The sequence below is a fragment of the Rhineura floridana genome, chromosome 2 (genome assembly GCF_030035675.1).
Source record: "Rhineura floridana isolate rRhiFlo1 chromosome 2, rRhiFlo1.hap2, whole genome shotgun sequence".
NCBI lineage: Eukaryota > Metazoa > Chordata > Lepidosauria > Squamata > Rhineuridae > Rhineura > Rhineura floridana.
Genome location: NC_084481.1, coordinates 49,609,258 through 49,623,099, shown reverse-complemented (window position 1 = coordinate 49,623,099; position 13,842 = coordinate 49,609,258). Strand labels below are relative to the sequence as shown.

Here is a 13,842-nt window from a genome sequence, read left to right as displayed (position 1 = left end):
GGGATTGAAGCTGGAATCTTCTGCATGCAAGACAGATGCTCTACAAATGAGCTACAGTCCTTCCCCATAGCCTTAGTTCCCTACCTATTTTCCCTGGGCAAGAAAGAAAGATAGAAGATAGAATGCTCTCCCAAATGAAACAGTTTTTGCCAAGTAGTGCCAGTCATCAGTAGTCTTCCCCAAGGACCCTGTACAAGCACAGGGAAATCCAGAAGTTCAGCATTCCTAAACTTTCTGCATTTTTCCCATCACAAGTAGTCTCTTATATTCTCTGGCAACTTGCTTTATCGCTGAGCAGTCACAATTTTCATGAACACTTCATGGCATTACAATAGCTTTGCTAATGATTTGGTGCATAGTTTAAGAACCTGAAACCAGAGCTCTAGTACCTCTGATCGTCTGGCTTCAGTGACATCACAGCAGCTTAGCCAATGATTACTGAGAAGTCACTTGCTAGAATATAGAACATGTTTACTTTAGGATTTGTTCATCAGATTCCTGGAAGGGGGAGGATCAGCAAACTACTGTTTTCCAACAAATCTACATTTTATGCTTCCAGCAAATCTACATACTTTATGCAGTAATTTGATGTGTTTTTCATGATCACAGTGGCATCTACTCTAGAAGGTAAGAAACTCTCAAAAATAAAATTCATGTAACCTGCAGATGACCAAAATTTAAATATAATCAGATGCAGGCCCCTAAGAGTTACTCCCAACAAAAGCTTACCTGTTCATTTCGATTAGAGAAGCACATCTGTATTTCTTAAAGTATGCAGATTTGAGTAAATAGTCTATATGCAGCAGTATCTACGTTTATGCGCAGGACCATACACAAGGCAGTGAGTCACAACTATAATGGCAAAGTTATAAAATTATATATATATATTATATATTGGGGTCTAATGTTTGCTCCTCATCAAATTACCTTTAAATCAGAAGAGTCTAATAAAGCCATAAAACCAGATACAACACCGCAATTCTCAGTTAGTTGCCAAAGTAAAGAGATGCTCAGCTCTAACCTTGGCTCATATCACTACAGGCAAGCAATAGCAAAGCCATAGTAACAATATAATCACTTCAGCATTAGACTAAATACTCATTTGCTTCATTGTCTTGAGGCTTAGGTGCAGGACCTGGGGCCAGTTTGTTTTGGAAATTTCCATAATAGAACCTCTACTCTGTAGCAGCTGCTGGAATGAGTGTTCCCTTCCCCTGCAGTAGGAATTAATGCATTTAGTGTTTGATCATTTCAGGTACCTTTGCTAACAACGTTTACTCAGAAGTAACTCCCACTGAGCTCAGTGGCCTCAGTCCAACCTAGCTCTGCATATTACCAAACTGTCAGATTGATAAGAAAAATACAACAAGCCCAGGATCAGAATGCAGCACTCTTAGGCACGGCCTGGGGCCCCAGCAGGGACATCTGCTTCCCTAATGTCAGCCATAGACCTCTTGTACCCAGTGGCTGGACCTGGGAGCCACCATGTTAATTTCTCATAATGCCTTTCACATAGGACTGCTCCACCACCACCCCATTTTAATTTCCCACATTGTTTCAGCACCAGATAAATTAAAATGATGGCTCCAGTGCCTACAAGGAACGTAAGAGAAGCCCTGTGAGTTGAGGCCAAAGGCCCATCTAGTCCAGCATCCTGTTCTGACAGTGGCCAGCCAGATGCCTACGGGAAGCCAGCAAAATAACTGGACAGCAAGGACACTCTCCCCACCTGCAATTCCCAGCATGTTGCCTCTGACAGTGGAGACAGAACACAACCATTGCAACTATGGTGCCGCCTATGCTACCACCACTATAAAGTAATACAGAGACCAAAGACTTGCTGATGCAGAAGGGAGCCTGCCCCAAAGAAGGCATATTATCAAGGGCCGCCTCAAACCTGGAGCCAGCCCTGAACACACACACACACACACAAGTGAAGCCTCTTTCCTCCTCAGTCCCTAAATACTAAGATTGCTCAGATAGTTATCCCTTTACTTTCCATGATAGCCTCGAGGGAATTCCCCTCCAATTGTGGAGCTTTTGCTGTTTGGGACACTGTCTCATGTGGCTTTAATTTAATTAAATGGCTTTGGAGCACAGAGACAGCTCCCCTTCCAGGCATGCAGCACCACTGGGGAGAGGAGTCTCTTGGTCCCAGATCATGCATTTCCCTCTCAGGTTTAGGGGATGAACGCAGGAGAGAGAGAAAGTTTAGGCAAAGGAAGAGCATCTTCATTCAACCCTCCACCTATACCCTAACTTTACTGCTAAAACTCCATCAGTCAAAGATCAAAGCTTTTTTAAGAAGTAAAAAGTATATTATCCCACAGTGCTGGTGATTTTTAAACAAATACATCTTTATTCTGGATTGAGGAGGGAGGAGTAGCAGCAGCAGCAAAGGATAGTGGATATAGCATACTCCTGGTCTGTGGGAAGGCAGCCTTTCCGTGGTGTAAGTGAAAGGCACTCCGCCTATATTCAAAATGCAAGCTGCTTGTACTTTTGTGATATATGGTTTTATTTCTACATATGCACAGCCTTAGCAAGCTAATAGATCTTGCTCCCCCATTACATTTTCGGGGGCTCCTCAAAGCCCCTAATGCAAGCTGCTTTTTCAATTCCAAGTGTAGGAGAGGCAGCCTTTGCTCAGTGGTGAGCTGAAAACATTCTGCTTATGCTCATGCTCTTCATAACTAACATCTCAAAATACAGGAACAAAATAAAATTCAGCAGAGACAAATGCAGAGTTCCACATTTAGGCTTTAAAATGCACCGGAAAAGGATGCGGAACGCCTCTCTTAGCAGTAGTGTATGAAAAAAGGGTCTCGGGATTACAGTCAATTATAAGCTGGACGTGAGTCAGCAGTGTAGCACAACTGCCAGGGGGGAAATGGCAAATGTGATTTTAGACTGCATTAAAACAACCATAGTTTCTAAGTTACAAGAAATAGTAGCTCCATTTTACTCCATCATTGTCAGGTCTCATTTGGAGTATCATGTCTGGGCACAGCACTTTAGGGGTATAAGACAAGTTGGAATGGGTTCAGAGAAAAGCTATGAAGATGGTCAGGGGTGTGGAAAAACAGTCCTATGAGAAAAGGTAGAAGGGGTTGGGTATGCGTAGCAGAGGACAGAGGGAGAACATGGAAGCAGTTCTGAAGGGCCATCACATGGATGATGGCAGGGACTTGTTCTTGGCTGCCCCTGAAGAGGCAGGACTAAAGTTAATGGGCTTAAGTTACAAGAGGGGAGAGTTCCGTACAACATTAGGGGAAACTGCTTAATGGTAAGAGTAGTTGTTTGACAATGGAACCAATTACTTGGCAGAAGTCTCTTCCTTGCAGGAGGTCTTCAAACTATCTGGTGGGGATACTCCAACTATGGATCACCCGCATCAAAGCAGGGGTTTGAATCACTAGAGGTCTACAAGGTGCCCTCAGGTACTCTGTGAACATGGCTGATTTTTAATTAATTTCAACAGATTGTGAGAACTCTGACAGAAAGAAGTCCAAAAGGGGTCTGGTTTTCCCCCCTCTTTTTACGCGTTGAACTCTCGATTCTCTCTGACTGTTTTGTGTATCGCCATGAAAATTTAGAGGGTTGTTAAGCAAACGTTTCTGAGTTCAGGACTATACGTTTTGTAAGGTTTTGTTTTGAAATGAGCTTATGGGAAGCATCAGAATGGCATGGGGGTATTTTCAATTTAACACGTTACCAAATTCTTCCAAGCTACACAGGAAGTGGATTGGACTATGAAAGACCAACCCAAATTGTGTTTGCATTTTGACAAATTTGTAGGGCAGTGCAATATCTCAGAGAGGTCAGGTCTCCTGCTCCCCTGGTTCACTATAGCTGTCCAATTGCCCTGCTTTTTAAAGTTTGATAGAAATATCTGTTGGCTCTAAGTACATTCTTAAACCGTGAGGATTTTTGCCTATTGGTAAATAATATCTGAAAGAACACCTCCTCCCATACCAAGCTGCCTGAGTTTTAAGATCTGCAGGGAAAGCTCTGCGGGTAGTCCCAGCACCTAACAAGCTTTGAGTGGTGGAAGCCAATGGGTGGGCTCTTTCTACAGTGGCCACTTGTCTTTAGAACAGTCACACCACAACACTGATGTCATTTGATCAACAGATGAAGATGCAGTCTTTGCCCAGGCTTTGCAGGAGGAGCGAGGTATACTGGGCATCTGAATTTGTGTCGCTGCTGCTGCCAGTTATATTTGTAACTGATGTCTGGGGGGTGTGTGTGTGTTTTTTACACTCTTTTTGTTGTTTAATTTGGAGTATATTTCCACCCTGGGACTTTTGGGGAAAGGGCAGATTATAAATTATTTTAATTAATAAATGGGACACACACACGCCTCAGGTCAAGGTGTATAGTGCCCAAGGGCAGCTCTCCCTGGTTGGTAGTAAAAGTATAACAAACAAACAACAATCACCAAACAATTCGCTCCCTTTCACAATGCCCAAAATCAGTTGCCTGAGGCAATTGCTTTATTGCTAAGGCAAGCCCTGAACGCTCCTGACAGGGTCCACAAATAAATAAAATGTTGTCAGCGCAATGCCCACACTTCAGTAGGCTTTCCCCATATTTTTCTATTTTTATTTCCCATCATCTAAACTGCTCAAGCTCACCTAGCATATTTGCAAGGCTGCACAATTAAGCAAATACTTTCTCCACTAGAAAAAATGAGGAAAGATTCATGCATTATCCTTGAAATAGCCACATCCTATTCAGGCAACAATGAAGAGAGGGTATCAGGTGGGCAAGGCAGCCAAACTTCAATCATATGAGCAGCCGCCTCTGGAAATAGTAAACTCCACAAGTCATCAGTATAAAACATTCACTAGAAAAGTGACTGCTTAGATAGGACAGTGAACTCTGAGATTTTGTCTCTTTTGTTTTCTAATTAAAAGCAATAGTAAGGCTAAAGAGAGGAAAAGAGCCCACCAACTGAAATTTCAAGAGCAAAATTCTGTGAAAATTCCAGAAGAGTATGTTGTGTTCTGCTTTGCAGAGGCCTCAGGCAACAATGACCTATGACCTTCTAAGTTTAGCAAGTTACCATCAATTCCCATGTAAATATGAAACCTTCTATATACATTAACATTCAGAGTAGTTTACAACAAAGCATGACAAAAGCAGCAATTTAAATACAACAACAATAAATTAGTTTTCGTGAAAGATTATTATCTACCATATCGCCAATAAATAGTTTCATAAATAGATAGCAAACCTCCTCAGGCTAGACAAAAAGCAGTTCTAGATCATTCCATCCTACGCAGAATCACCACACTGGTATTTCACATCCTCAACAGGAAACTCATTCTTTGAGTGTGGATGAAGTGGCCAAAACAGCATTATCCATGCTCAAGAGGTATCAGAAGGCTTGGGGAGACACTAAGGTTAGCAGAATTTGATATCTAGAAAATCTTTATGGAAAAAAATCCTAAAGGAGGGAGGGAGAACCCAAACACACCCCAATGGGGACTGAACATACTCAGCAGCCACAAAATGCTGGGTGAATTCGGGGTACAGAAAAGGGAATGGTGTGTCTTGATAGAGCACTATGCCAGCTGGCTCACATCCTGAACAGGAGCATTCCACACTGCAACGTTTTGTTGCAAGACCCACTTGCTCTAGCTGGCCCACGGTGCTGCCCACAGAGAGGTGATCAGGTCCAAGACCCCATATAGGAATCTGCCTTTTACAGAGTCAAGCCATTGTTCCATCTAGCACATTATTTTCTACACTAACTGGCAACAGCTCGCCAGGATTTCAGACAGGAGTCTTTCACCACCCTACCTGCAGATGTTGGGGACTGAGCCTGGGACCTTCAGCAGTTGCTCTACCACTGAGCTATAGCCCTTCCTCGTGTGTTTGGTTTCCTTTGTGGAAAAACAAAACAAAACCAAAAAAAACACCAAGATACCACATGGGTAACATGGTCAACCCAGGATTAAGAATCATCAGACAATTCTATTCTTCCTAAAACGCGAAATATTATACTTGCCATTAATTCCAGACTTGCACTGAAGAATTTAGAAAAAAAGAAACAGTCTGTATCCAGATTTCTCCTGTGCCATACATTCTCTCAAAGTTTCTTCTTTTGTGGTTACATTCTAGCCTTAATCAGTACTGAGGCTCACTTAACAGTTTTCTTAAAATAAACTGTAGAGTTTATTTGGTCTAATGTGATCAAGTTATCTACAAATTCTGAACATCTACAGTGAGATAAACATGTAGAGAAATGCTTCAACAGAAGAAAATGTTCCTGCGCTTTAAATACCCTTGAGTTTTGTTTTGGCACTTGCAATCGTATTCAAGGAAGCCTACTTTACCTTGAACTATTATTGTAGGAAAACTTCTAACTTATCTTTGGCCAAAGCAAGATTCATCATTCTGCTGCACATTTTCCTTCTATTTACTCTTGGATTTATTTCATTTCATTGTGTCCCAAAGCAATCGATTCTCCATTGAAAATGAAGACACTTTAAATGTGGTTACATGGGCCCCAATTTGTAAGCAGTGAGATCCCAAGAGCTTCAATGACTTGGTTTGGCTTCCTTGGAAGGTCATTGGTACGACTGTGGTACCTTTGTGATATATGGTTTTATTTCTATATATACACAGCTTTAACAAGCCAACAGATCTTGCTGCCCCATTACATTTTGAGGGGCCCCTCAAAGCCACAGCTTCAGATTCAGTACAAAAAGCAAGTCAAAGCTCTGTGTCTCTTCAAGCTCCCAGATACATCACTGACTGCCAGCTCTACTGTTCTTACACTCTCTAGTGACATCATCTCTAGCTAGGGGAGGGACAGGATCAGAAGGCATGCCACATTCAGCCCATCTTTCAGAGGGCCCATCCATATCTAACTGCAAAATCCACGTTTTCCATATTCGGTTGGTGGCCTTGAGATCCATACATGTCCTGTTTGTGGTCAGATTTATATTGTGGGCTTCAAGCATCCATATGTGTGGGCTTTTTTTTGGTCTACATCACTTTAGCACTGGCTACTCCCCTAAGACCAGTGTCTAATATCCCATTCCTGGGCAAGGTAATAGAGCGTGTGGTGGCCTCCCAACTACAGGGATTCCTGGATGAAACGCATTATCTAGTTCCATTTCAGTCTGGTTTCAGACCTGGTTATGGGATGGAGACGGCTTTGGTCGCCTTGGTAGATGACCTACGCAGAGAACTGGACAGGGGGAGTGTGTCCCTGTTGGTTCTGTTGGACCTCTCAGCAGCTTTCGATACCATCGACCATGGTATCCTTCTGGGTCACCTTACCGGGATGGGACTTGGGGGCACCGTTTTACGATGGCTCCGTTCCTTCCTGGAGGGTCAAACCCAGAAGGTGGTGCTGGGGGATTCCTGCTTGACTCCTTGGCCATTGGCCTGTGCGGTCCCTCAGGGTTCAGTTCTGTCCCCCATGCTATTTAATATCTACATGAAACCGCTGGGAGAGGTTGTCTGGAGATTTGGGGTTCGGTGCCACCAGTATGCAGATGACACCCAACTCTACTTCTCCTTTCCACCTAATTCCAAGGAAACTGTCTCAGTTCTAAACCAGTGTCTGACAGCAGTGGTGGACTGGATGAGGGTGAACAAGCTGAAGCTTAATCCAGACAAGACAGAGGTGCTCCTAGTCAGTCGAAAGGCGGATCAGGGAATAGGGGTTCAGCCTGTGCTGGATGGGGTTACACTCCCCCTGAAGATGCAGGTTCGCAGTTTGGGTGTGCTCCTGGACTCAGCCTTAAACCTGGAGGCCCAGGTTTCTGCGGTGGCCAGGAATGCTTTTGCACAGTTAAGATTAGTGCGCCAACTGCACCCGTTCCTGGAGTCATCTGATCTGACTATGGTGACACATGCCTTAGTTACATCCCGCTTAGACTACTGTAACGCGCTCTACATGGGGCTGCCTTTGAAGACTGTTCGGAAACTTCAGCTGGTGCAACGAGCTGCAGCCAGAATGTTAACTGGGGCTGGTTACAGGGACCATACAACTCCCCTGCTGCAACAGCTCCACTGGCTGCCAGTCTGTTTCCGGACACAATTCAAAGTGCTGGTTATGACCTATAAAGCCCTATACGGCTTAGGTCCAGGCTATCTGTCAGACCGTATCTCCCTATATGAACCTGCCCGGGCCCTGAGATCTTCAGGAGAGACCCTTCTCACGATCCCAACACCTTCACAAGTGCGACTGGTGGGGACACGAGATAGGGCCTTTTCGGTGGCTGCCCCTAGGCTCTGGAACTCCCTCCCTAGGGAGGCAAGAATGGCCTCCTCTGTGCAGTCTTTCCACCGACAGCTAAAGACTTTTTTCTTCCGGCAGGCCTTTGGAACTGAAGGTTTTAAGGGTAGTGACTGAAGAGGATGCTGTATGTTATTGTTTTGCCTGTATGCTCCTAAACTGGGTTGCAGTATTTTAAGAGTAATTGGTTTTAACATCTTAATAGTTTAATCCTGTTTTAATGCTGATTTTATATGTTTATATGTTTTATATTTTTATAGGTTCTTAATGATGTGTACTTGTTTTTATCTGGAAGCCGCCTTGAGTTCCAGCTGGAAAAAGGGGGGGTATAAATAAAGATAATAATAATAATAATAATAATAATAATAATAATAATAATAATAATAATAATAATAATAATAATAATAATAATAATAATAATAATAATAATAATAAGTCCACCCCTTTTCAATGATTGGTCCATAATGGTCAGTTGCGTTTCACATGCTCTTTGAAAGAGCACAGAAACGTGTATCTTTTTTTAAAAAAATCCAACACATGCACAGGTTTGTGGATGCGCAAAAGGGCAACGTTAATGGACACCCCCCCCAAGTGAAAGCAAAATAAACGTCTGGGCTGTTACATACGAAGGATGGGAGCCAATGGTTACTCCTGAATCCATTGAATTTGTCGAACTGGGAGGCAAATCCCTTTCCATATTCGACTGTTTCCCACTATCTCCTGCTGTTACCATTTTGAAAGGTCTTTCCTTCTGCCCAGTGCTCCCACCAAATCTCCTCTTTGTGCCTCCTTCTCCCAAATTGTATTAGATCCTCCAACACCCACCATGGCAGAAAGCAAGAGATGGTCTGTCATTCAGTTTCAAGTTAGCAAAGGGAAGACCCAGATTAGTCAGTTTCAGGCTGGGAAGAAAAGAACACAACTTACAGTGTGTGTGCTAGCTCACACACACACACACACACACACACACACACACACACACAGAGAGAGAGAGAGAGAGAGAGAGAGAGAGAGAGAGAGAGAGAGAGAGAGAGAGAGAGGGAGAGAGAGAGACTCCTGCTGGATCGGCTGCAAGATCAATGCCACATTAAAGCCCAAGGAAGCTCAGATAAAAACCTCCGGAAAAACTCTTTGTTTACAATGAATTGTTAGCATAATAGCTTTTGAGTGGAAATATTATTCATTAAACATTTGATTTTACGTCTGATCCCAAAATAGTACTTTAAAAAAAAAAACACCAATGTGATACAGTTACAGAAGCCATAAGGAGGAAGTACCCCAGTTCAGCACCATGCAAATGTGAAAATCCGAACTAGCGTGCAACATCATATGGACGATGGTGAATTCCTAATGAGGACACAAAGCAATAACATTGCAGATTATACAATCATATGGACAGGCCCAGAATCTTCAGCTAATAGTTTCTATGGAACACTTTGGTCCAATCTTAACATAACAAAGTCAGTACATAACAGACTTGGCTAACTGGTTTGCCCACTTTAGCAGTTTCTTTTTCTTTGCAAGAAACCCATCCTGGAGTTATACAATGGCAGGCATGGGCAAGACCCCAAAGATGGCATCAAGATTAATTCCTCCCCAAAACTTACAACAATATTTGTATGCTATTTCCATTTAAAGCATACAGCTTCATTTTAAAAATATTTAATTTTATGGTACTTTTGAGATCAGTTATAAAACTAAGCAACTAGTGTTCATACATGAAGTATGGCCATGGGAGTGTCTGTTCAGTTGATACTCATGCCTCTCAAACCTATGTAACCGTGCAATCCTCTACATGTCTACTTCGAAACCAGCCCCAATGGGTTCAGTGGCCCTTGCTCCCAGGTAAGTGTGAACAGAACTGCAGCCTAAGCATGCTGAGATCAGGAATCACCACCACCCCATATTTCTCATGATTCAACTTTCCAGGGTTTTTGTGTCAAATTCTACATGAGAGTTCAGTGCAAGCTTGAGACCCACACAGACCCTAGGAAGTGTTCAACTGAGCAGAAGGACAAAGCAAGGCTGTCCTCTGTTTGCCTTGTCACCTGCCGTATCTCTCAAACCTCTGACGTATGGCTACTGCTGTTGCTTCTCAACCATGCAAATATTCTGGCTTGTGACTGTAAAAAGCAGAGTAAGAAATCTGCAGCTGTATCCGTGAAGACTTCAGCTCACACATTATAGTTCACCATGCCAATGCATCCCAAGGAACTTGCTGCATTGAGCCTTCGTATACGACATGAACCAAGATCCACCATATAGAAGGGCGTACAGATAAGGTAGAGATGTCCCTCTGCCCAGCTCTCTGTGCCGAGCTCTGCTACTGCAGTGCTCTTAACTATGTCCACCTAAACTGCAGATGGAAGCTACCGCTTGCAACACCCTGCCAGCGGTTCCTAGCACATACATCCAAAACAGAGTGTTTGGGGGGCAAGAAGAAGGTGGGGAAAGGGAGGGCCAACCAAGGATCCACTGAATCCTAAGCCAGTTCAACTACCAGCAGGTTACAGCAAAGGGCCCAATCCAGCCCTCTCTGCTGTGCCAGCCTGGAGCCAACACAGCAGAAGCACAATTTTTTCTCCCCACCTTCCCCACCCAACTTCCACCTTGGCTGGCTTGAGTGGTGAGGCTCCAGATGTGGTGGTTGGTGGTTAGTCAATAAGAGGGTAGTTGAAAGCACATTTTCTCTCCCTTGTGTCAAGAGGCAATCAAACGAATGATCCAGTAGACATTAGATCCACGGACTTCAAAAAGGGTTTTTTTGACAAAGCCCCTCATAAAAGACTATCAGTCACGGGACAGAAGGACAGATCCCCTTATAGTTACAGTTTCCCTCAATGGAGCGAAACACAAAGCGGGGTCCCCCCAAGGATCTGTATTAGCACCTGTGCTTTTTAACTTGTTCATAAGCGGCTTAGAGCTAGGGGTAAAAGCATAAAAGCAAAAAGGGATTGCAAAGAGCTCCAAAAGGTTCTCTCTAAAATGGAGAAAACGGCCAATTAAATAGCAAATAGTTCCAGTTTAAGTAAGGGATGCACATTGAGGCAGAACAACATTGAGACAAGACATTTTGCTGAATAGGTCTCAACTGGTGGTGACTAGTTAGGGGAAAAAATCAGAAAGGGATAGATAGATAAGTCGGGGAAAACATCGGCTCATGTGAGGCAGCTGTGAAAATGGCAAATTCCATGCTAGGGATTATTAGCAAAGAGATTGTAAAACAAAACAGCCAATAATATAATGCCCTTGCACAAACCTATGGTGTAGCCACATACAGAGTAAAAAAAGACACAGAAACGGTGACCAAAACAATCAGGGAGCTACCACATCTTCCTTATGAGGAAAAGTTAGATCAATTTACAAAACGGATGACTAAGAAGAAGGAGCCAATGATGTAACAGAGGTTCAAATACAGGCTTCCTCTAAGAACAGACACTGCAGCTTTTCACAAATGTTTATTTTAGGACAAAAGTAGAACCAAGGCCAAGAGACACTAGCTTACACTCAGACACCTCAACAGCAACAAGGAAGATGGCAATATGTTCTTCTTCCCACACTGCCCCCGAGAGGCAGATGGCGTACTCCACCAAATATTAATTCTCCACCCACCACATTACAGTTTATATGCATTCAATCACAACGATGATTGATGAACGCCCTTCCAGATGTTCTTGGACTATAACTCCCATCACCCCTGAACCATTGCCTGTGCTTGATAGAAGATGGAGTCTAACAACATCTGGAGGGCCACAGATTCCTTACCCCGGCTTAAAGAATAGGAGATTTGCATGGGGAGAAGGAAGTAAAGTAGTCCAGCATCAAATTTAATAAAACTCACATCAAATACATTCATACAGAATGTTCCCTGGATTTTATTAAGCATGGAACTTGCCACAGTAAGCAAGCAAGAAACCATTTACTGTGCTAACTCCAAAAACACAACAAAAAATCACTCAAGGTTTTGAATGGATTCTTTTTTTATATGTCAGAGTTGTTTTCTCAATGATTTAGAGAAAAAACATCCTTTTCTTTCATACTTTAACTGTCAAAATTGAGAAAAGCTTACCTGTTTTATCCTGGGATTTGCCTTAGGCAACAGACTGGCTGACAAAACAGATGTAAATTGAGAGCAGCAAAGCTCCGGGAAGGGATTTGGTATGGATGGAATTTCTAGTACATCAAGTTCTCCCTTTTTTCTCCTACATTGAAAGATAATAAATGGTTCATACAAAATAGTTATCTAAATCCAAATGGAGACCAAAATGCAAAAACAACAACAAAACAACCCAAGAAACTAAAAATATTTGTGAAAAAATATTTAAAGCTGAGAAACACACAGATTTCATTAGACAAACTTTAAAGGTAGCAATTCATAAGTGCCAGCTCTATTAACTTTTTAGGGCCTATTTAAAACCATCCTTTTTCAATAAGTCTTTTAAGTGGAGATTGTTATCCCAATCTGTGTTGGATTTGAAATTGTTTTTATATTTTTATTGTTGATTTTATATATATATATTTATTGTTAATCGGTTTGGGATATTTCATGGGAAGCGATTCATAAATGGAATAAAATTAAATAAACCAACTAGACAGTTGCTCTTCCATTCTGTCAGATGAAGAGTTCTGTGCACTTTCAAAGCTTGCACAGTCACTCACAAAACTTGATCCAATAAAAGATTTCATAAACTCTGGGAAATGACTTTCTGTAAAAGAAGTCAGTGTGGCATAGTGGTTAGAGTGCTGGACTACGACCTGGGAGACCAGGGTTAGAATCCCCAACACAGCCATGAAGCTCACTGGGTGACCTTGGGCCAGTCACTGCCTCTCAGCCTCAAAGGAGGGCAATGGTAAACCACCTCTGAATACCGCTTACCATGAAAACCCTATTTATAGGGTCACCATAAGTCAGAATCAACTTGAAGGCAGTCCATTTCCATTTAAAATGAAACAGCGATTGTTTCTGCTACAAAAAGAGTGTTAGATTACTGGCCATTATTGTGAAATTATTGGAAATGACTTAGCCAGTTCACAGTCAAAATGATGCAGGTTCAAGGGTGGGACTAAAATATTAAACATCATAGAACAATTTCCAGCGCTGTCTTTTGGTTTGGGTATGCTTGAAGTTGCAGTCTTAATTGTAACAAAAGGTTATTGTGAAAAGTTAAAGTGAAATCAACTGAACTTTAAAGTCCCTTATTAGGATCACAAGCCATGCTGCTTGATCCCATGAAGGCTTACTTATGCATAGATGGCAACTTTAGGCTGTAATCCCTTACATGCTTACTTGGGGTAAAATCCATTTAAATTCAAGTTAATATGCACCAAATCCAGGGATAGCCTTAACATGAGTTGGAATAAGACAGCCACCTCAGGTAGTAGATTAGGGACTCTCATTAAAGGACTGCAAAGGCCATTCCAATGTTACATTTCAGATCACAAAGTGTCTTGAACTGTCCCTGATAGGATCAGGCTGAATATCTAAAAAGCATTTCAGCTAATCTCAAACACATTGTTTAAGGTCTTTTTGTGTTACAGCTTTTAGAACAATAGAGGTAGGCTACACACACACAGTTGTACTA

The 13,842-nt window shown here is 42.4% G+C and overlaps 1 protein-coding gene across 3 annotated transcripts in view; it reads right to left on the bottom strand.

Annotated features, from left to right (window-relative positions):
• The window catches only part of GRB14 (growth factor receptor bound protein 14), a 73,055-nt gene that overhangs the window by 51,863 nt on the left and 7,350 nt on the right, over window positions 1-13,842 (bottom strand). For all 3 annotated transcript variants that reach the window (XM_061608608.1, XM_061608607.1, XM_061608609.1), the window contains exon 2: window positions 12,330-12,462. In XM_061608608.1, the coding sequence (XP_061464592.1) occupies window positions 12,330-12,462 (133 nt within the window). The remainder of the gene's footprint in view (window positions 1-12,329; window positions 12,463-13,842) is intronic.